Below are 25,575 nucleotides of genomic sequence, written 5' to 3' on the forward strand. Positions count from 1 at the left end.
AAAGACTCACACAACATAGTGAACCCGTTGAACCTCTCTCTTCCTGACCAATAACACATCTGTTTACCCTTTTCAATGTGTTCTTATTGTCCACACTAAGTCTAAACATGACAGCTCCTGGGTTCTGTGGATAGCAGAACTGTTTATTAAAGTTAAATCCCTCTCATAAAATCATAAACATCGCGGACGTTATCCAGAGTTTTCACTAGGGTACTCCAGAGGAAACCCGTAGCCTCACACTGACATTTGCATTCTCACGTGCAGCCCCTCCGGACAATGTCAGGAGATTATCCTGAGTTCAGTGTCAGTTTCATGTCTGTGAGCAGCATCAGTGACTCTTTCTGGGCTCTATCATTCCGTGTTTTTTAATTTCGAAATGTTTGCCTTTAATCTCTGTTGTTGACTTTGCCCGCTGTCCTATTATGTTTCCCACCTTTTATCACCCTGCCCCAATTAGTTGCATGTGTGATTCATAACCTGCTCCCCTGGTGTGTATTTACTCCTTGTGTTTCCCGTCACTGCTTCAGTTTGTCTGCTCAGTTTCCCTGTTTCCTCCAGCTTCTGCTCTGTTCCCTTCTGTTAAACAGTTGTTTAAGCTTGTTTGCATTTGTCTGCCATCTGTAAGCCTGTCTATTTACATTATAATATCTTCACTGCACCGACCTGCCTTTTCCAGGAGTCTATTATGAGTCCACACTGGGGTCGTGAAAGCCTCTTACCATAAAATCTATGTAAACAACCTCAGCTTATTAACAGTGGATAAAAAATACCAATGCGCCGTGTTCATGGTTCCCAGAGTTATTTATGTTAATGCAACAAACCAGTGCCATCTTCTATTCCCTTTAAAAGCCAGGTGAGCTTGCACCTGATTGGCCAGGTAATAAGAGAAAACATTTCTGCAGAGGAAAGTATTTTACTTTATACAAGAGCAGATCACCTAATTGTGTTTAAGGTGTTGATCACCTTTTTTAGGTGAATATTACTAGCTTGATAATGTTCCTTGAAATAACAGTGAAATACTGGAGCACTGGCTTCAGAGGAGGACTGTGTGGTCCCTTTCCACTGCCTGAGGATTGCAGCACACTGACCACACCTCATTTTAAGACCAACACAACCATTTGTGCTCAGATAAGCACAGGTGCAATTTCTATTTAAAGAGCATGGGACTAAAATATACAAAACTGCATCGGTCTAAAACTATGCTATATGCTTTGTAACATCATGTGCTGATGCTAAACTGGACTTAACACATAATGGACCTGCATGTATAAACACATTCATCTGAAATCAGTGTCGTCTGACTACCAGCTTCTCTACATCCCCAAACATTCCCTTCACTCAGCTCAAAATCACTGATGAACCAGTGTTTGATTTCACTTGCAGTTGATACATATTCACTAATGTTTCATCTTTATCTAAGACATGTCTCTTTTCAGCTGAAAATACAGATTCACATACAATAGCTCTGTAAATATCCTAAAATACTAAGTCAATTTGCCTCAGTCAATTTAGAAGGAACTTGTACGAGGCGGGGAATGATCACGCACCACGCTGCATTGTCACCTATGAACATTACATAACCCACTGCAGTACTGGAGTACTGAAGAATCCAGTTGATGCAGTTATGTCTGCTCAAATCAGAATCACTGATGCAGAACAGTTGTATGAGATGCAAGTTATTAATGCAGTACAGTGGCAAGTGAAAGTCAAGGTGGAATATCTGGAAGAGCTTCATCTATATTATTGAGCTAATGGATTATTGACTTTGATGAAATTCCAACAACAGAACCTATATACAGGACTCGGGAAGATCTGTAAAACCACAGTATACATTTTGTCATATCCTCCTGGAGAACAGTATAAGGGGACAACTGTCCCTGTCACATTAGAATATAAGTGATGTAACATCCAAGAATAAGAAATCATGCGTGGTCTGGACCTTTCATTGTGTTTACAGCCTCCAATGACAAGACTTAACAAGTGAGTTTGACTGACCAGCAGTAGCGTGACAGAAGGAATCAATGTGTTTTGAACATAACGACAAGTAGCCTGGTAACCATTGTGGCTGTTACTACAATCTTTTACATTGACCGATCCAATTCTCCATCTTTTACACACAGGCTGGTCAGCATCCTCTGAGGATACACTGTAAAATGATGCTATCAGTGTCAGGTCGGTTCGCAGCAGTGAGAAAGTGAAACCATGCCTTGCTTATATAATATAATGAGTCAAGTGTGAGTAGATCCAATATGACAACCGGAAAGATGAATTGAGATGCCATTGCTTAGACTCCATTAAGAGGAGGTTGATACCCCCCCCCCCTACATGTCGTAACTATGTGAGTCGAGGTAATTACGAGGTTAACAGTAACACAGAAGATGTAACACAGTGTATTTTAGCGGGATTTATCTGATCCCTGATCGTACATTCACTGAATAGAAAGCAGCACGAGAGAACAGAAATAGGACAAATGTATTTGTTTGGCTCGTCATCCATTAATCATCAACAACAGTTTATCTGCCGCTGTGGTCTTGATGCCTGCTGACAGTGAGAAATGGCAAATGAATAACCCTCCCCCCACTTCATTAAAAAAAAAAAAAAAACATGAGTCATGAAGAAATTTTCTCATCTCATCATTAGATCCTCCTTCACCACAACATTACATCTGCACTGCGGCTCTGTACAGGTTCTCTTAAGCTGCTCGTTCTAATGACATTTAAATGAATCGTCCAGTTCCAGTTTTTAGGTGTTAAAATCAAACAACCCTGCGGCTAATGTTTAAACATATATATCATTTATCCCTTAATGGGGGAAAAAAGGCAAAGCTATAAACCACAGGTGGGGAAACTTCAAACATCATTCTAGGGCCAAACTACATTATTAAACACATATCACTCCAGCCATCTCATCGGCTGGAAGTGTTGTCTTTGGCAAAGTGTCTGATGCCTGATGCAAGAGAGAAAGACCGGAAAGTTCTCTCAGTAACCTTCAGAGTTTTTCTTCAGCATTGTTCCGTCTCATTAATCTGCTCTGTGACTATTATATATCAAGAAGAACTGACACTTTTGGGACAATTTGACCATCTAGCAGCAACACGGTTTCTTCACTCATTGTCCTACTGACTGAGGTTTCAGCTTGTTAACCATCAGCTCACTCACCACAGAACAACCTGTGTAACTTTGTCTCTGTCAGAAAGCGGTGTTGTGAAAGAGTGCTGGACACCCAGACCCTGCAGAAAAACCATGAGCTTTATCTTAGATCATTTCTCCTTAAACTCATCCAGTTTGGCTGCCTGCTTTAACTATGATGATGCTGGGATTGGTCTTTTTCATCACTGGGACCACGTCCCCACAAACAAGGCACTGATGTGATTTTTCTTTTCATTTCAACAAAAAAATAACAATTTCTTAAATTTTCTTTAAAAGCTCAACATTTTGCATCTACTTTTCTTGACAATCATCATGATGCTTGTCAGGGATGACACTTAACAACTATGTATATGTTTCCTTCACCTGGCAGGCATGCAGCGGAAACACTGTTTTATGTTATTATACACAGAACATGGAATTGTTGTCATGCAAATGTTTTGTGTCTGAGTTGCTTTTTCTGCCTTTGTGCATTGTCCAGAAGTTCTCCTCCCCTGCTACATAGCAATGCAATCACTTTTGCAAGTGCTATGTGTTTGACAGAGTAAACTGCTGCAATAACACCCCAAAAAAACTCATTTTGATAAAAGCAAATAAAGAATTGGTCATTCATTTCATTTTTAATGCAACATCTCAAAACAACTTAAATACGGTATCTGCTATCTAATTAAAAAAATGTGGATCTTAAAGAAAAAGCAAACTGGGGCGAATGGATTGTCAGTGAAGTTTGGATATTGCATATAGATGTTGGTTAGAAAAGAGAGATCACTTCTTTTTACTGCAGCAAAGTTGAAGGAAAGTTGGTTTTCAGTGTGATCAATGTTTCAATCAGTGCAGTGCGACAGGTTTCAGTTACACAATGATCATTATTGTGATGTAAATATTATAGAGTCAATCTGTTTTGAAATGTATTTATGTCTCTTTTTATTATCTGCAATTGACAATGATCTAAATAAAGATTGTGCATGTTGAAGGTCTGGCCGTTCCACGATTTCATCACAGTAGCATGCATTAGATGGCGGAGGACTAGTAACATGAGATAATTTTCTAATAGATAAAATACAGTTAATTCAGAAATAAAAGAAAAACATGACCCTTGAATACAATCAGCAAGTAAAATTTTGATTCTAATGTAAAAATGCTTAATTCTAATTAAATAAATGAAAGCACAGAGTATAATGCCGGTCTTCTTGATCTGGATGATGACTGATGACAGTCAAACAAACACTGGAAGTCAAGTGCCTTGTAAAGGACAGCAGCTGCACAAACAAGATCACAACACCTCTCTAATATGACTGTTGAGGAACTGTTTGGAAACACAGTGTTGATATAACGTAATGACCTCAGCAGCCTGGTGGACAGAGATCAGTGCTAGTGTGGAACCATGTGACATGAAGAAGAGTGTGGCTGATTCTGTCCAGGATGAACAGAGAGCGACAGACTCACTGTCACTGTGTCCACCTCCTCTGTGCTGGTGTCTCACAACCTACTGGTCATCTCCCTGTCTGTGTGTGTCTGCGTGTGTGTGTCTGTGTGTGTGTGTGTTTACGCTCACCCCGTCAGCCTTCTCCTCTGTGTTGGCCAACATCTCCTGCAGAGCTCGTACAGACAGTGACTGCTCCAGGACAAAGGTGCAGATGGACAGATCTGGAGGCACATTCTGAGACAACAGGACACAAAACACACGTTTCAGTCCTTATCATTGACTTAATCTTTACACGTTTTACACAAGACAGTAACTTCTTCTGCAGAACTTATTAATCTGGTGAGGTGACGAACACTGGTGTGAGGTCAACGGAGTACAAACACATCATGGATTTAAATGTGTTTGGTTAGATGTCTTTTTTTAATTTTAAAAACAATTCTAAAAACTATATAAAAACTTGTATAAACATGGTTTTGTTATGCAGTTGTTATGCTGCATTCAAACCAAAGTTAATTTTTGAGTTGTTATTGCTGCCACATCCTGCACTGGCCACATTCAGCAAGATGATATCTAATTTTCCTCATCAGGTGATTATTATTCTCCTGTGTCATCATCATGATGCAAATACAACGTCTATTGCTGACTGTTTGCTCGCACCCTTGCACTGACTTTGTATGAAATATCACCATGTGAATCATTTTCTGTGGTTACAGCATTAGACAGAGAAATTATTTAGAAAGAAAAGATACAAAGTAAAAATGAAGACAAACTGAAAATTAAACAAAATCAACAAAAAGTGAAATGAAATCCAAAGCTGGGTCTCCCAAGTGGAAGTGCTGTGTCCTGTCCATCACTACCTGTTCAGTACATGGACCAGGTAACCCCTTATACAACCTCATCCAAATGGCAGAAAGTCAGTAAGACAGTAATGTGCATGTCATATGTGTGGTATTCTATTATTGATCTAATATATAGGAGATTATAAAAGCTTGTATCAGTACCTTGGAGTTTGAGATGGATTCGAGGAAGCAGAGTCTGTTTCCGAAACCTTCAGCAGCAAGGCAGAGTTTCTGTTGCTCCTTGTGGATTGTAGCTGAGCACTGTAGGACCACCTCATCATCCTAGACACACACACACAAACAGGATAGGAGTTAGAGGTCAACGCATTTTTTCAACCCAGAATCACTGAGACATGTTGCATCACTTGTAGCTGCTTATAATTACAGAGCATTCTCATCATCTTCATCAACATGGAGTCATGTGTTGACTCCAAAGGAAGAAGTTCAATCCAGCAGACAATACTGTAAGTTTCTCTCAGTAGAGAGTCTGTGTGCCAATCCTGAAACTGAGGCCAAAGCCGTGACACACCTTTCCATCACTACCACTGCAGGTCCAGCCTCATCACTTCGTCAACATAACCAAACTTATTTTCTTTGACATTTCATACCTGGATATGAAACCATGATCAGGACCAGGCTTCAGGTCTTTGTGTACATTTGATCCAGTGAGTTTTGGTTTCACATTGCAATTTGGGGAGGGGACTTAAGACTTTTGGATGACATACGTTGGTCCTGTCGTCATCACCTGCATGGGCTGTGTTTCGATGCTTGACATGTTTGGTTTGTAGCGGACATTAGGCGTGCGTCTGATGCCCGCTCGTTCTCTTTCTGTTCGAATGGAGAAAATTAATGAACTTATGCACTTATTTTATTGTTACTGTATTATATTTGCCCCTGTAATATCATCATGGTTCTGCATCCTCGCCATTCAAACATCATATCTTACTTCCTTACTTAAGCTAGTTTTTCTTCTTCTATTGTTTCATGCTGTCAAATCAAAATGATCCAAACTATCCGGACTGAGACCACCTCTTTTTAACTTTCATTCTTTCATTCCAATCATGATCACACGTAGGCTGGTTTGATTAGCTCAAGATGCGTAATAACCCTCAGAATCTAGACCCGCTTACAATCATATATTCTATAAAGGCTGCAGCTCCCCTCTAAGGAAACCGAGCAGAAGAATGTCAACATCATTTCTTCGCTGATTACATAGTTCCTGTTTCTACATCTGCTAGATCAATGTCTTTTGGTTGTATGCCTCAATCAACCAGTTGCAGTTTACATCCAGTACAGAACATAGCATTACAACAGACGAGCAATGTTTGCTTTGTCACACACACACACACACACACACACACACACACACACACACACACACACACACACACACACACACACACACACACACAGCTATCATGTGGCTATGATAAGCTTCTTATCAGTCAGTCACAGTAACAGCATGTCCCACATCAGAGTGTTACAATCAATTAGAAATATGTCTGCTCACATATCACAGCAGCTTAATCTAATCAGCACTCATCTGTTTGTCTGCCCATAAATACTGTGTAGTATGATACCAAGTGACTGTCTAAAGGACACATTCTGAAGCAACAGACAACAGTAAGCTGGAGGAAGGAAGTGATGTGTGGTTTCCAGAGGCGAAGTCACAAACCTTATGTATTCCCATGCATCACCACAATTACCTTATTGCCCTAGTCTTAAATTGGGACAGGATCTCATTTAAAAAGGGTGCACCATACTATGAGTACTTATAATTACACATCTCATATTTAATATCTACAATCCTCCTCCTCATCAGATTAATGTCTCGTCTATATTATTATCACAAACATGACTTCTCTTCGCAGAGCCCTTGTGCTTTATCATTTGCAGATCCAGGACCGCTGCAGCAGTCACATCGTGGATCAAGATGGTGGACTGTGATTGCAGATCGTGACAGTGATGATGGATCAAGTATCACAGATTGTGATCATGGATCATGATCGGGATGGTTGATCTTCAAGCATAGCTGTGATGATGGATCGTAAATTGTGATGGTGGATTATGATTACAACTAGCTATAATAACCTCACATATTCTACCATTGCTGACAACTGTCATTACTGCTCCCTTCATCCCTCACATGTGGCTCTCTCTAAGGTTTCTAGTTTTCCTTTACTCTTGCTGAGGGTTAAGGACAGAGGATGTCCCACCTTGTTAAGCCCTATGAGACAAACTGTGATTTGTGAATATGGGCTATACAAATAAAATTGGACTGATTGATTGACAAGACAGTTTACAATCAATCTCTAAAATGTGGTCCTCTGGTCCAGGGACCAAGAGATGCATAACGTGAATTCAAGGAATACCCCAGACAAAGACAAGGAGGGATCCTGGTGCGTAAACAGCAACTACACGAAACATCCCAGTATGACTCTCATGTAGTTGGACTGGACTGGAAACACTCAGCACAAACCACAAACCATTGATCATCTGATGATCTTTGCTGATATGTCCATAAAAACCTGTTGAGAGTAATGAATGATGTCATCATGACATATCTAGAGTTGCAACTAACAGTTATTGTCATTATGAATATTTTCTTGATAGTTTTGTTTAAAAATGTAAGAAAGATGTCTGATGTAACAAACTGTCTACAACACAAAAAAATATTATAATTGTTAAAGGCAGCAAACACTGGAAAGTTTTAGTTATTACCTTTCTGTCAAATGATAAATCAGTTCATTAACCAACTGCTGCAGCTCTGGACAGAGTAGCCTACATGATTTCTATAGTTCAGATGTACGACAAAGGCAGGTAGGTGGAGTGAAGAGTATTTCATAGACGGGCTAACAGTCAGCAGTAGGCATGTAGTCAGGCAAACAAAGGGAGAGATGAAAAGACCGGATGACAAAGAGGACTGGGAGCAAAGAGACTGAATACACAGGGAAGCAGGGATAACTGAGGACGGGAGTCACATGAGGGCAGGTCAAACAACAACAAGAAAAACAGGAAATTAAACAACCAGATACAAATGGTAAGAAACAAGTACTTAGGAGGGCAGATCACCAGTGTGACACCAGCATTTACAGTATAAGAGCACATTCTCACAGTTCCTCTTTGTGGTATCGGTGTCATCAGATAGAATCTTATTACATAGTGCGTTCACGGTGATTCACAAATTAGCATCAGTGAAAAATGACAAGCTGTCATGATAGTGCCATGCTCTGACAGAACTGAGAGGACTGTGCCGAAAGAGGTTTGTGGACACTTTTTAGATTTCACATTCTGGAGTTCCTCCCTGAGGGTCCTTCGCACCCAATCACTGCCTGGCCCTGTATTCATGTGCGGCTGGCCAACCCTCTCAGCCACGCTTCATTCTAGCATCACCAACCAGTAGTTGTGCACAATCGCATTTTCAACTTTGTATTTAAGCTCTTTTTTAAACTCTACTCAGCTGTAGTGTTCCCCCATCAGAGTCCAACCACTTAACTAATCCTACCAACGCCTCTTATGTGAAGATACACAAATAAATCTTACTGTGCCACTTGTACTCTGACAAAGTCCACAGTCTGCATTTCTCTGTTTAATATATAATGCACTGGCCTATATTTACCATCTGCCATGTCAGCATTTTGAATTTACCCAGATTCTATTGCCTGTGAAATTCCACCGATTGAACAAAGAAATATGGCATGTATGCTATTGCTAACGATCCCACAATACAAAACTCTGTGAGATCCTCTGGAGAGTTCCATGAACTGTGTCAAACAAACAAAGAAATGGCTGTATCTTGTTTTCATTCAAACATCACCGACTGAGACGACCTGCTATTGAAATCAAAGGACAGTCTCCGGAGGCGCTGTATGTGTGAACGCAAATGTCCAAGTGAGAGCCTCAGAATTATCCCGGGGTTTCTCTGGCCAGTCCCCGAGAAAAAAGTCCCCAGAAGCCGTTGTGAGAACACCGCGGGAGATGCTCTGCAGGATGATTCTTGAGAGCTCTCTCCACAAGAAGTTCGAACAGACCCAATGTGGTTAGAAAATGGCAACAAAGTAGGAGGTCTCTCCCAGGGGACAGTTCTGGTGTACGGTCTGCTGCGCTGTTTCTGCTGTCTGGTGAGATTGTTGAAGCAGAAATTATTTTCGTGGATAAAACTGAAAACGATCCATAATGGCTCCAAGTAGGGAAAACTTGTCGGAGGCTGCATCGGAAATGCAATGGTCACTGTGGTTCCGGTTCAGACATGTGAGCTGTGGGAAAACCATCACACACAGATACACAGATCCATGTAAGGTTTCTTGGAAACTAGTATAATGACTTGGTGACACTTCTAATGTCTGGCACTGCTCCTGCCCACACACATGCACGCATAAGAAATAGTCAGGTATCTGAGATATCTACTGTGGCTATCGTTACCAAGAATCATGCCTCAGTGACATTTATAAGGGCTCACATACACACACACACACACACACACACACACAGAGAGAAACTGATCCCTGCATGAAGACGTCTGGTGTCTGTCAGCAGCAGTTTGCATTCCAGCCTTCTATGGAGAGAGAGAGAGAGAAAATGATAAAGGGAATCAATGGAAAAGAGAGAGACACAGACGGAGTGACAGAACAACAGCAGCAGTTGTCAGTCACCTGTAGTAAACACAGATTTGTAGTAGGAGTGTGTAACGTTTATCTAGTCATTAAAGTGGAAACCGTAAACTTCAAGGCTGAAGCTGCATGTCCTCTAATGACCACTAGAGGTTGACTCAGAGACAGACTGCTTTTAAGTAAAGTTGCCTTTACATGAATCCACAGGACAGCATTAGTTGTGCCCTTAAAAATGAAAATGATTGATATGATAATTGATTTGGTTGTTTGTGGTTTAGATTAAAAACAACACTGGCCATCATACAAATGTATTTGCAGGTTAAACTTTATTGAGTATCCCTGAAAGGTTAACAATCTTCCACTACACACATGTGCACAACTACAGCAAAAGTGGAGGGTGCAAATTGGAAACAAACCTGACTGACCTGTGGCTCTGTTTCTAGCTTGTGCAATTGTCTGACACACTAGATTCACAGCTCCCTTCTAAGGGTAACATCAATGAGCCAACATACAGTATATAGTGCACACACACAGCAGGGTCTAAAAGTCGGACACCAGTTTCCCATACAGGTGAACGCAGCTGAAAAATCCTGAACACAACCAACACAACATACAACTTCATCCGTCACTAAACAATTCACTGGTCAGCTATTAACCATGTCCCTTTCTCAAACCACCCCCAACACCCTCTCTTTACACACCTCCATATTGCGTGCAGGGAGGGTCCGGAACATTAAAGGGTCAGTGTGTAGAATCTAGTGGTGAAGTTGCATGTTGTAGCTGAACACCCCTCACCTCACCCTCTCCTTCCAAATATGAAAAATAACCTGTGGAAGACTTCAGTTGTCATAAAAACTCAAAAGGAGTTTGTCCAGTTGTGACTACTATAAAAGACATGGCCTGCATAGAGAGGACCCTCTCCCAATGCAAATAGAGACTTTAAATATAAAGACCCCCCATTCTAGGTTAAAGATAACAACAATTCATACATTTTAGATGAGCACACACTAGTGAAAACATTACTAGGATTATTTTATGTTCAATTTCTGTCAATGGATCCTTTTCATCTAAATCTTATATGCTGAACCTCTAAGTGACATCCAACACATATGTTGTGTTTGTCATGCAACACACTCCATACAGATGTTATAACTGGGCGACAATACATCCAAACATTTACTTAGAAAGTGCTCAAACTAAAACAGACTTTTAATATTGTCTTTGAGACATTAACAATGTAAAGGTCACACTTTATTCAGGATCATATAAATCCTTCTTTGGTGTAGAAAACATTTTCATTTGATTGTAAAAAGTATATTTTGAGGGACTGTTGCCAAAACCAAGAAGCCTAGAAAACATCAGTTAAATATTAAAGATTACAAAAAATAAGCTTGGAAGTGAGTTTAATTTGTAAGTAATCTTTATAAGGAGAGATTGCAACAGTTCCTGTCATACAGACAGAAACGTGTGCTTGCCACTGTATTTATACCTTACAGTTTAAAGAAGGAGCTGTATTCAGCTGAGTGTGACTACAGAGTGGGAGGCGGGCGGGTCTGATTTAAGAAAGGCCCCATGTGTGTTTGCTGAGAATGTCTGCTCTCAATCATACTGTGCACATAAAGTTTGTACAAAAATCAATGTCAGATTTCTGGCCAGTTCATTTCATTGTGCAGCTCCCTCGTATTTAATATTTGTCATAATTCACATGACCGCCATAGGTCTTCGATGAAAGTTGCTGTGTTGCTAAAATGGACATTTTTATAGCAACATACGAAATTCAAATATTAATGATGGAAGTGATAAAACTGCAGTGTTATCACCTGAATCAGTGGCTTCCCTCAGCTTTATAGTGAGTCTCAGCTCATTGTTTACCATATAGACACACCCACAAAGCAGCTGGTGAACATGGTGGAACATTTAGATATTTCCCAGTAGGTGGTGGAGACCAAACACAGAGCTACAAGAGAAGGAGAATCGCGAAGTACACACAAACACCACTACATATGATGGATGTGGAAATAAAGAGCTGTTTGCTGACAAATAACCACATTGAATTAAAAGGTGATGATGAGTTCACACACCAAGTATCCAAAGCAAAGACCGCTCTCAAAAGGATTATACAGTGAAGCAGCTGTGTTAGATGTGCTGCATTCAGCAATGGACTGACATTGCAAAGGAGCAAAGGACTGTACCAGTACATCAAATGGTAAGAACACTAGAATTACAGAGGGTCACACAACCAGTGGATGAAAAGAGTCCATGCTTGTCTGTAGGAAAAAAGACTTAAAAAAGATGTGGTGATCATTCACAGTGTTTCAAAATACTAGCATAGAGTGTATGGGCTTCAATATCTGTTTAAATACAGTAAGTATGCACAGTGTGTGTGTGTGTGTGTGTGTGTGTGTGTGAGACAGTGTGATATACTATAAAAGACATGTTTCAGTGTGTGTGTGGGAAGAGAAAGCAATTTTTTCAGGCGCGCACACACACACACACACACATATATTTTTGTGAGGACACTAATTGACATAATGCACCCCCCATGCCTGTGCCCCTCATAGCTATGTCTCATCTCAAATCTGACCCTAACCATCAACATCAACTAAATATCTGACCCTATCCCTGGACCTAAAGAAAGCTTTCATGTCCTCACTTGTCCAAAATGTCCTTCCTCCATACGGTGTATAACTCAAACAGGTCCTTACAAACATAGAAGTATACACACTTCTACACAAGTGTTTACCCAAGCATGAAAAAAAAAAGCCTGGAAAAAAAAAAAAAGAAATGTGCACACACTCACAAAAGGCACATTAGAGTGCAGGGTCAGTGCTCATCAGGACGACACTCGACAGCAGCACAGAGCTGAATACGCAGCATCTTGCACAACAGCTTATTCAACAGGAGTCGGAGGAGACATTAAATATGACTTTACTGAAACACAGTGGGGGTGGGGGCAGACAGTGACAAACAGCCAGACAGATAAAGACAAATGGACCGATGGATAGACAGATAAAGAGCTAGACAAAGACAAATGGACAGATAGATGAACAGAGACAAAGAAACAGACAGAAAAACAAACAAAGGGACAGGCAGGTAGACAGAAATACAGAGACAGAGAAAAGTGAGAGACAGATGGACAGACAGGTAAAGACAAATTGACAGACAGGCAGACAGACAGGTGGACAAAGAAACAAACGGGACAGATAGAGACGGGAAAAAAGACACAGACAGACAAATAAAGAGAGACCGACAGATAGACAGACAGAGGACAAGTGCTGTGATAGAGACTTGTCTGTAATCCAAAGATAGACAATTAGGATCAAGAGAAAACAAAACACAACAACGATAAGTCCTGCTCTGACACAGAGAGAATGAGAAAACGAAATATTTAAAGGATTACTTCAAGGCATTTAAAAAGCGGGATTCTTTATTTCTTGAGATGAGTTAGAGTATGTTGTATGTCAGTATGTTGAAGCATCAAACAGTGTCTCATTAAGTACAAGTTCAGAAATGTCTTTTACCAGCGGCTCACTGCAGTTTTTATCTTATGTGAGTCGAATAGAGGAAATAGTGCATTTGCTGGAAGTGGATTAACCCACATTTGGTGCTCTGCTTTAGTGGACGTGAGTGTGTGTGCGTGTGCGTGTGCGTGTGTGTGTGGGAGTCAAAATAAACTACTGTGTGTGATTTCATGGTGATGACACATAATAATAACAATAACTTTTTATTTATTTAATTTTATTGCGCCTATCTAAACAGAGTTACAATGTGCTTCACAAAATATATGGCAAATTTTTTTTTAAAAGATAATAATGAAAGGTATTCAATTTAAGTGCCGGATCATAACATATTAAGGTCGAGACCTTAAAAATCATAGTGAATGACCAGTTGGGATGACGAAAATAATAATCTTCAATTGTACCTTGTGTCGTCAGGTGTTTCTGCCTTTTAATCCCATGTTAAAAGCCTAACCTGAGGGACTAAAGGTAAACGTGACTACTGGCTTGTATGGCAGCTCTATATGAAAACCATATGTCCCCCTCAGTAGATCGGACGCCATTACCTCCATGCCTAACAAACTACTGTCATAGGCTGTAAAAGCTGTCCCATTTAAGAAACTACATAAAATATGACGACAATAAATGTAAGATAAAATAAAATAAAACAACACAGTAGCACTAGAGTTACAAATCGCTTTCCTATAAAAAATAAGTTTTGAGCAGTGATTTAAAGACAGGTAGTGAGTTGGCGAGCCTAATCTCATCAACCGGGGAGTTTCAGAGCCTCGGGGCCCTGACAGAAAAAGCACAGTCACCCTGAGTAGCCAGCCTTGACCTAGGGACACCTAACAAGGACAGGCGGGCCGATCTCAGGAGGTTTCACTAAGGCATGTATAAAGTGCACATGTCAGCCTGTGCAACAGTTTGACTCACTGACGTGTTTTAATAGTCTCTGGAAACAGCCCGAGCTCTGTCGCTCAGAGGACTCAGAGGACACATTCGTTGTTGGTTTGGCTCTGCACATGGGATCTGTTCGCTGGAAATAAAATAAAGAATATCGATAGCAGGGAAGTGGTTTGCATATACGACATCATCCATTACTAAAATAAAAACATTGAGGTTGCTTTAATTTTGATGTGTCCTAGTCATAGTCCTTTGAAAGTGATCATTTTGAAAAAGGTGATGGATTGTATAATGTCTATTTTGACCAGCAGCTTCAGTTGTACTGAGGTTTTCTAATATATGTGTGTCTTCATATGTCTTCACTAAATCTCATATCGAAGCTATGGAGGACATAGATGGAGTACGATACCACTACCTATGAAGCCCCTCACCATCATTTACATATATTCAGTAATCTCGTTCATATATTTAGTTGTTGAGGAACAGTTGGTATTAAATCAGTTACTATCTAACCAAGTGATTTCCACAGTTGCTGTATATGGCAGATTGCTCAGCTTGTTGTGCTGTAGCACTGCGTGTGTGTGTGTGTGTGAGATGTATTCCAAGTATCCAGTGTTCTACAGCATCAGGGATTTTGAAGACACACACACACACATACACTGACAGTGGGCAGGTCAGCAGAGGAGGGTTTTAAAGCCTGGCACAGAGAGAGACAGTGAGCGAGTGTGGAGGAGGGGAAGCGTCAGTGATGATGTAATCTGAGAAAAGCAGAGAGATGAGGGAAACAGATCAAATACTGCTGCACACAGAAGAAATACTGTGTACTACTGAACTTATTTACTGTCATTTACTAACCTTTATAAAATGTATTCCCAAATGACTAGTTTAATGACAGCACACTTAAAATGCGATTAACTGACTCTAAAAGATTAAGGGCAATACTTCCACACCACAATTAATTAATAAAGCTTTGTGACATTATGCAACTATTTAACTCTAAAATAGAAGCTTCAAATCATGATGACACAGTAACAAAGAGATAGGTTCATCTCTGCTCTGCAACCCAAACATCTGTTCTTGCACTATGTAACTTTGGTGGTTAAAAAAAACAGACAAAACACAATCAGGGTCAACGTTTGCTGGTTCCACTTCCACTAAGCAGCTTTGGTCAAAGTAATGAGAGTCCACACAGGAAGAAAAGCTGGTCTTCAGTGCGCTCTACACACCATGATGCAAGTCACCTACCTGCACATGGCGAGGCACTGTCTGAACTAGACAGAGACCAGACTGAGAGACTTACAGATGGGAAGGAAGAGCACACACACAATTCCACACGCACAGTTAATAGCTTCTGACATAACACAAGGATAATCTGTGAACCCAGGAGGACTGGGCACGGTTCATTGACAGGGAAGTATGGGATCCGATTGAGGGAAGGACACGGACAGTGTCCAAGAAGAACACCACTGCTCACAAAATAATAGAAAAGTTGAATTGAAGCTAAAAACGATGAAGAAGCCTAGTGAATGCTGGCTGCTCATTCGTCTGAAAACCAAAGTAGTCCAGCAAGTGACTGCTCAGTGCTGACTGTGAAACATGGAGGTGGGAGCTTGCTGATGGGGGCTGCAGGAGAAGGTGTAGCACAGACGACGCTTATAGACGGAGCTATGAATGCAGATTTGTGAGTGCAAATACTAAATCAAAAGATGAGTTCCAGTTTCAAGAGGGACTGTCAAGAGAGCGATTTTACAACGTGACGATGATCCCAAACACACGGAGAAAAACTCGGGGGTATTTTGAAGCAGAAGGCAGAGCAACAAAAAAGCCTCGAGCAAAGAGCAGCTGAACACAATCATCTGTGAAGAAACACAACATCTGTCCACAGATTTGTGTCAGACTGGTATCATCCATGAAGAGGACGAGCCAATATCAAAATAAAATCTGACATATATAAAAACATATTAAACATACATTTTTATAAAATATTATTTACAAAAAAAGATTCACTGTCTGACTGACTTGATTTGTAATTTGGTGACGTTTTTGTGACATTGACATCATTTTTTAGTTGTATGTAAATCTACTTGTCATCTGTAAGTTGTATAAATTTTATTTGTATATTTATGCAAATAATTTGGTAACCATGGTGATATGTACTGTATGTGCATCAACAATGAGCAGAGATGGTCTCTGATCAATCTGCGGTCAAAATAGTGTTGAGTGTTATATGCAACTCTGTGTATTTTACAGTTCATTGATTTCCTTGCTGTACAAGATGCCTTTCAATCTTCTACACGTTTATCATTTTTCAATTCAGTTACAATCAATCATGCAACCGAGACCATACACAGGAAGCATTTAACTTAAACTCCCCATGTAGGTCCTGATGATGTGCTGATGATGCAGGATGACAAACTGACAGCATTAAACAAGAATGTATACAGAACTGATATAACAAAATAAATGACTTTTGGTTGGAACTAAACCAATCAATATTATCACAGATCGCCTCGTTCTGCTCAAGTTTTCTTCAATGCAATGTTTAACCTGGAATATTTTATTTTCCATGCAGACAGTTTTGAGATCAAGAGAAAACGTCTGAGATACTAGACACGGCTGGACAACAGGTGAAGAAACTACTTTCCTACAAAGTCGACCTAGGGAATGAATCACAGTTTACAGGGAGTTGAGGTTCCTCATACGTATTAAATGGAGAATTCTAAACAGACATTGTACTTTCAACCTGGGGTCATGTGTATTACTGGCAAGGACAATGTGGTTGCTGAGCTATGTGTGGATAATTGTTTTCATTATGTTCTCATTATACACCATTTGTCACTGAGATGTGTGGATATAAAAGGAAGTACTTGGAGAGGCAGAGGGAGATAATCTGCTTCTTGCTGAGCAGTGTTTGTTTCATTTGGTTTGTTGGTGAGATGTTTTTGTTCTTATTTATTAGTTTGTTTGAGGGTAATGTGTTTGTTTGGGGCTATTGCATCAGAACACACGTTTTGACAATCAATTCTTCCTGTGTGTTAGTTTGTTATTCTCTCTGTGTGATCCTCAATTACTTCATAACCATTTGTCTGGAACAAACTGAAAGGTTTGTACGAAACAATTTGTTATTTCTCTTTATAGTTCTCCAAAATACTTGTATAAAAATTTGAGACATCCACTGAGGTGTCAATCCATGTAGAGCTTTAAAAACAAAGAAAATAACTTCAAAATCCTACCCAGTGCAAGGATGCTAGTACAAGTATAATACTGTCTCTCTCGCTCTGTGAAATCCATCTTCAGGTTGTTGAAAGAGAGAGAGGACTTAAAGGTACAGTGTGCAGAATTTAGTGATATCTAGTGTTGAAGTTGCATGTTGCAGCTGAACACCCCTCACCTCACCCTCTCCTTCCAAACATGAAAAAGAAACTGTGGTAGCTTCAGTTGTCATAAAAACTCAAAAGGTGTTTAGTTTGTCCAGTCTGGACTAATGTAAAAAACATGGCAGCCTCTATAGAGAGGGGTGTAAATATAAAGTATTTAAATATATTTCTGGGTAAAGAAAACTACAATTCATACAATTTAGATGAAATGAATTAGTGAAAACATCAAGAGAATTATTCTACATAAAATTTCTGCCAATTGTTCCCTTTCACCTAAATCTTACACACTGGACCTTTAAATACGTCTTTATTTCTCCTTAACAAGAAGCACCCTTTCACTAAAGAGCTTATGTCACGTTTTAATGCTGAGTCATCTCCATTGAGGAGAGCAGTGCTTAAGAAAGAGAGAACCTATAAAATTAAGACGTCCTTTACTAGTCCCACAAAGGGGACATTTGCAAAGTAACAAGTAACATGCAATAATTAAGTGTAAGGAAGATTTAAAAAAATATAGAAATATAGAAACATATAAATGTAATTAAACTACAAACCCATAATTCATTCAGTCAAAGTTGTTGAAATTTCAGGAACTAGTAGATAACAGTATGCAACAGATTATGTATAAACCTTTTTTAAAAAGCGAAAGCCATTATAACTTAAAACAGAGATCTTAAATAAAACATGATTCAGAACCGAATTGATGGAACGTTGCATTACAGTGAATGGGAATAGGTTTATGGAACAGTCTAAACGAAGAAACCAAAGAACCTAAAACAAACATATCTTAAAAATAATATTAAAGCCAGTATGTTGTGGAAATACAATGAAATGTGCTGATTAACTTATTTTTTGTGTCGGATAAATCATTTTGTGAGCTTCTTCTTCTTTGCTCTAAAATTAATTACAACGTAGGAACTAATAGAGGGATGTGAGGGGCTGTGTTGGCCTGCAGCCATTTAAATGTTGTATTTTATTGAATTATTTGCTTTGTTAATTAATGTGTTGTGAAAGAGGGGCAGATTGTTTGTCAATGCACACATCGGGGAAGGTTTTCACCAAATTAACCAATATGAGCAAGATTAAGTGGGTGAGAGGTTATAAATGTCCTACTTCTGGCCATATTTCTCTTTCTACTTTTCTTAGAATGTTCTTTAATTGTATAGAAATACTGCTCTTATAGTTTGGTCTGCTCCTCAGTGGTCAACGATGTTTTGGAGCAAGACAACATAACTTCTGAAAGAGGAAATGACTACTTCTACTACTGGCTCAGTTCAGTTCACTCTGGTATGACCAGAGGCTTATGCTGAATATTGTGGCTATTCATTTTAAAACTCCTCCTGTACTAATACTATGTTTTAGCATTTGCAATCCTCCTGTAAACGCCACACTCCCTTTATAGTTGGTTTGCTATTTTCCAGTAGCAATAAGCACTATAGATTTGTATTTGTTGTTCATTATTTTACTTTTGCATAACTGGGAATGATAAATGTGATGCTCAACAATGCTTTTCTTCAAAATGTTTTTCTTTAGCTTTGACCCAAATACAATTACTATACTGTTTAAGTGTACGTTTTTACGACGCATTTGATTTCCTACAGAATTAACACTACTATTGACACTATCCCATCCAGCTGGCTGCCGCACTACTACACTGACTCTAATAATACATCTAGCAAACACATACACAGACAAACCCACGCAGAGCTGGCCAGTGACATTCCTGCCATAATCACAAATGTCTCTGAGTACAATAACAGAGCATCATTGTGTGGTTCCCTCTAACCAGACGAGAACAAGCATGTTGATATTGAAGACAGGAGGGAGAAAAATGCGAGGGCAGCAGATTTACCAGTGTAGACTGAAATGTGGAGGGGTTAAAGGAGGGAGGTGCAGCCAGCTGTTATGTAAGCCATGAGTTCATGAAGGAGTGAAGACATATGGTAGAGATTAAGAATTTACATAGGGAGTCATCACGCTGAAAACAGCCTGCGTTCCCACAAAACGGGATTTCCAAGGGTTATTTGGTGAGAATAGGAACTTATCTGTTAAAATTGAGTTTCTTTAAACCTACAGTGTGCACATCTTCAGGATGCTAATGCTGTTGGGTCATCTGTTTCTACCCCTCACTTACTGTGGACACGCTGTGCAGCCAGTTGCAGTTTTGTAAGTCATTTATTTAGGCTGAGCTCATTGAAAATACTAGAGTTCTAATCCGTGGAATTACTTTGCAGCAAGTGTCGTGTTCTGTGCTTTCACTGGTCATTTCAATGTCACACTGTTTACACCAGGAGCCAGCTGATTGTGCTGAAGCCGGCTGACATCTCAGAAATCAAGAGGAGGACAGAGAGGAGGGTGGAGATACATGCTTCCTTCTATCATCATGGATGACTTCACTGGACAACAAGGCAGAAGAGAGGAATTTAAGGGACTTGTGTGAGTGTAGTGTTTCACAGAGACAGGGCTGCAGATTCTGTTATGCCTGCATTACAAGGTTATAGTGTTAAGCCCACATTAGCAGACAAGAAATGTCAAAATCTGGAGGCCAAATTGTTGCCGGTTGCTCACTTTTCACACAGTAAAACACGATTAACCTTCAGCCATGTTTATTTCCAGCTGAGCTGGATTTTTTTTTTTCTGTCTGCAGCCCTCTCCAGACCAACCGCACAATTAGCAGTAAGCATTAAAGGACATGGACATTACAGAGGGAACTGAGAAAAATAAGGAGATCATGCATAAACCTATATTATGTAAAATATTATTATACAATATAAGGCATAACATATATATATATATATATATATATATATATATATATATATATATATATATATATATATATTCCTTAACATGACATGTCAAGAAGTTTCCCATTCAGTTATAACCTGTTATATCATACAAAACAATTGCATTCTTTTGGTATGTTTTTGTGTTGAGAGGGAGACATCATCAGCTGCAGATGAGTATGCATTAGTGCTACTTTTTGCTTTGCTAAACTAAAGTTTCATTTGTCAACTATGATTATAATGATCATATGCAGTAAATCTATAAAGGTATATTCTCTCATATCTTCTCACATCCAACACCAGTGTATTTGTGTCCATCACGCATTATGCAAATACTGTAGAAAGATCAGTAGACTGTGATTACACACAGCCTACACAACTCCCACTGCTGGAAACCTGAACGCTGGAGCTGAGACGGAGGAGAGGAGTCTAGATTTCTCCGAAACATCCTAACCTATGTTTTACCAGCTGTTCACCATTCTGAATTCTGTCAGGATTTACAGCAAATCAACGCAGGCAGGATCAGGTTTCATCAAATGCATGCACATTGTCGAATTGTACACTGTATGAGTTTCCTCTACTTGTTGTGCATCTTACAGCAACAAACAGGCCAGACACATACAGCTGAGCTGCAGTTTGAAATCATACAACCAGCTCAGCAGCAACCTCTTTCAATCTGGTTACAATGGGACAACCACAGCTCTCAAACAATAGACAGTCATAAAGTCTTGGCTTGAATAACCATACATGAATTTTTAATAAATACACTATATATGAATTTAGTGCATATGGTTTAAACCAAATCAATTCTTCTTTTGCAAACAGGATGTATTTAATATATTTGGGCTGTTACATAAACTCTATTGGTTTTGAATTTATTGACATGGGGACTAGAGCATTCAACAAAATAATTCAAAATACAAATAAACAAGGAATTATTGATCCTTATGAATTAGTAGACACAATGGCATTGTGTAAAACTCACTATCATTTGAATGTTTATATATATAGTACAATTATAGTATATATTATATTTGAATACTATGCATGTTTCATTAACAAAATCCTCAGTTCCTCTTATGAAATTCTGCCAGTTTCAGTTTATCAACTGTGTCAAATGCATATCCTCCTAAATTACACGCAGTGGACTCAACTCAGCCAATAACTCAAATCATATACCATGGAAATTGTAGATTAGTCAGTTCATAAAATGAAAAGGTTGCCGCAGACCTATATTCAAAGAGCCTCCATTACCTTTGATCATATCCCACCATTGTCACTGCAAACTGTATCATCAATCTGTGAGCCAAGGATTGTGGCATTGCAAATGCACTGTCACAGTAAAAGTCCTCAGGCACTTTATCCACTTGTGGCAGCGGCACTTATTTTCAGTAGTGGCTGTTGCACACACTAAATTCAGCACAGTAGAGTTTCGAGAGACTTTTAATTGAGCACTTCCTCGTTATGCTGGATAATACCTATATTTTTTTATAATTCAATATTATACTAGAAAGATACTATGGAGAGCAATATTTTGCAAAGACTCATAAGTCCAACAGTGTGTTCTGTGAAGAAGTTAAAATCATTGACACCTGGACCAGTACTAATATGCATAGTTTAATTTTTGAGTCTGACGGATCCACCCACCAAAACTGAAAACGTATACCCTCACATACAGCCCATGTCAAAGAGAAGAATCATGCAGCTACCCTACTTGTAAAACAATACATGAAGTGCTAATATCTGCACATAGATTATAGGTATATAGTATATTTCCAATGTTATAAATTAAATCATATTTACACAATTTAACAACAGAATTTATGATGATTTAGTTATTGTTGTTTGTAAGGAAACATTGTCATAGGGATCAGAACTCAAGCTGCACACATCACTATGAAATACAGCACCAGGCATGTTTGAATTGAAGTGGTTTTTTTCTTCCTTCCCTTGATGTTTCTGTTTTGTACGGCGGCCTCTGTGATTCAGCAATGAAAAAAATAAATCAACACATAAACGTAAGTGCATGGGCGGAGCTGTGGGACCGAACAGAGCGTAGACATCTGCAGAGGGGGACAGACGAGAGGGGGACAGACGAGAGGGAGCTATGTAGAACCAGAGTGGGCTGCACATGCTGCTTTGTTGGGCACAGCCACATTCATCCCCCCGCTGCCTCACTCGGATGTTTTGTATTTCTCACATTGAGCCAATGGCCCAACAGCTCATCGGGAAAAGTTCCGATTCTCCCGATGGCCAGCAGTTGTTGTCAGATGATGAGGTAATAACACTGAGTAGCATGTATGCTGCCAGATGACTGCTGAACTTCCGACAATTGCTGATTATCCTCGAGTAAAAGACCAGGAATTCAAAGATGCATTATGTTAAGTCAAGTGTTATTTATTTTATTTAAACTGGAGAGGATTTGAAGATGTGACAGTTGTAGTCTCAGATTTTTGGGCTCACATGAATCCTGCTCAGTGAATGTGCAGTCCTCCCACTGACTGTGGCTGTGGTTCAGCTGTGTTCTGTGAGTGGGAGAGAGCAGGCGACCACATATCAGCCTGACTGAAACGTTCACTGACTGCACTATCCTCAGCATATGTGAAAATGCCATGGTGTTCTCCCACTGGTCATCGGGTCAGGCTGCACCCACAGGCCACATTAACCAGGCTTGTGCAGTCCTGTTTTTTTAGATACATTTTTTTGTCTGAATACTGCAGGCGGATTACGACCACATAAAATACACAGATGCAAATATTACAAATGAGTTTTAACTGCTGGGTTAGAAATGACACTATGAGCAGGATTTACTCTCTGTGTTAATTAGAGATCTCCACACCCACTCTGGTATGCTGGAAAGCCAACATAAATAAATAAATAACAACATCAACATCCAGTGTAGTTAATCTTATTACCATTTTTCTACTGTACCTATTTATGAAGGAAAGGTCTGTGTACTGAATATCGTTTGGTAGCTGCAGCTACTGCCAGGGTCAACTGTTTGAACCCAAGAGATTAAATCAGTGTGTGTGTGTGTGTGTGTTGGCACCCTCATCACAGTCACGTTATCAACTGTGAATGAGCTGACATAAGCGAAGGCTGTGTGTGTGTGTGTGTGTGTGTGTGTGTGTGTGTAATTGCAGTGCGGATGGGTGTGAAAACATGTTATTCCAATGCAAGTGAAATAAATAGCAAACTTTTTCAGGCAAAGACAAAACATGTCATACTCCAGAAATACAAAATAGGCAGAATATTTATCCTTTCTTTCTCCACTCATTTAACACTTACAATAAGGTACAGTCTGATACAACACCATCTTACCATAAAGCTGAGAGAACCAGGTCGACACAACCTGAACATTATAATCTTCACAGCTGTTGCAGTGGATTGTACTGTTCACTCACTAGACAAGCTGGATTGAGTATTTCTGAAGCTGCTGATCTGAGATTTCCTCACGCCCTCAGAATGGACCCAAAAACAAAAACCATTCATTGAGCATCAGATAGGTCATAAGAGAATGAGTTGTAGCTGACGGAGAGGCTACGGTAACTCTGGACACCAGCCTGCTCTGATGGATCTGGATTTCTGCTGACGCTGCAGATGGTGGGATCCGAATATGGCATTAACAGCATGAACCCATGGAACCAGCCTGTCTTGTGTCAACAGTCCAGGCTGTGATAGCTAGTGGAAGCTAATGTCTCTAAGAATACACTAAATCAGACCTATTGTCAACTGTCTTTCATTGGACTTATGTCAACTCCTGTTCTTGCTTTTGAAGCAGATCATTAAAAGAGCATGCTTTCTAGATGGACATCATTAAAAGATACAAACATAAAGACATGTATTGTGGGTCGTGGATGTCATTTCCTCGTGCGTGACCTAAGATTCAACCCAAGATACTTGAACTCCTTAACTTGGGGCAGCCACTCTCTCAAACAGGAGTGGACAATCCATAGCAACAGCCTTGGAAATGCTGGCTTTCCTCCAAACCACTGGAAATGGTCACAATGCATTCTGGAGATCATTATCAGTTGAAGCCAACAGAACCCCATCATCTGCAAAGAGCAATTCGGAGGTTCCCAAAACGGACACTGTCATCTCGCTTACCAGGAGAAGAGATCACATTTCTCCAATATTGTCGACTACATTTGCTTCCTGTCAAATTTAGAATAGGATTTTAAATTCTCCTCCTCACCTACAAGGCCCTTAATAATATGGCATCATCATACCTTAAAGAGCTCATAGTACCATATCACCCCACTGGAGCACTGCACTCCCAGAATTCAGGCTTACTTGTTGTCCCTAAAGTCTCTCAAAGTAGTGGAGGAGCCAGAGCCCTCAGTTATCAGGCTCCTCTCCTGTGGAATCATCTCCCAGTTTCAGTTCGGGAGGCAGACACCCTCTCTACATTTAACAGTCAGCCTAAAACATCCCTTCCTTTTTTATGATAATCCCCACACTTGTGCAACACCTCTCATCCAGGGCATCTTCAGAAAAGAAGAAAGTGCAGTCCCTCCACATTAGTTTGGTTTCACAACCACTGCTGTGCTTGGAGGTGAGGCCAATTATATCATTGAGGTAAAGTACCTCCCTGGAAAGCATAATGATGCCTTACTACTTTACTTAACTATCTTCTCATGGGACAAGGCCCAGCTACTTGAGGCTCACTGGCAAGTTAACGCCTTAGTCTGGCTCCAGGAGAGGGCCCCAGTCCCCGAGTTTGGGTGAGGCGATGCAATTCTGATATTGCCATTTCATTATTGCTCTTCGTCTGACCCATCCCCATTAACCCTACCAGGGACTGTCGTCTCTGACAACACAGCTCCATCACAAAATTTAGCTGATGCTTCTTGAATGGCTCTGTTGTTGTGTTGAGCTGTTGAGAACCCATACTATATACTTATACCAAAATATGGCAGAAAAACATGAGAAACAAAAGCCTGAGTTGTTTTATATCCAAGTCACACAAAATCATTCATTGTCCTTGTGTC

General features: G+C 39.9%; 1 protein-coding gene across 16 annotated transcripts in view; it reads right to left on the reverse strand.

The window, feature by feature from the left end:
* ryr2a (ryanodine receptor 2a (cardiac)) overlaps positions 1-25,575 on the reverse strand; it is a 153,422-nt gene that overhangs the window by 103,669 nt on the left and 24,178 nt on the right. For all 16 annotated transcript variants that reach the window (XM_069517248.1, XM_069517237.1, XM_069517247.1 and 13 more), the window contains exons 2-3: positions 5,574-5,693; positions 4,702-4,806 (exon numbers count right to left, since the gene is read on the reverse strand). In XM_069517248.1, coding sequence (XP_069373349.1) covers positions 4,702-4,806; positions 5,574-5,693 — 225 coding nt within the window. The remainder of the gene's footprint in view (positions 1-4,701; positions 4,807-5,573; positions 5,694-25,575) is intronic.

Source organism: Paralichthys olivaceus, chromosome 21, assembly GCF_024713975.1.
Source record: "Paralichthys olivaceus isolate ysfri-2021 chromosome 21, ASM2471397v2, whole genome shotgun sequence".
Lineage (NCBI taxonomy): Eukaryota > Metazoa > Chordata > Actinopteri > Pleuronectiformes > Paralichthyidae > Paralichthys > Paralichthys olivaceus.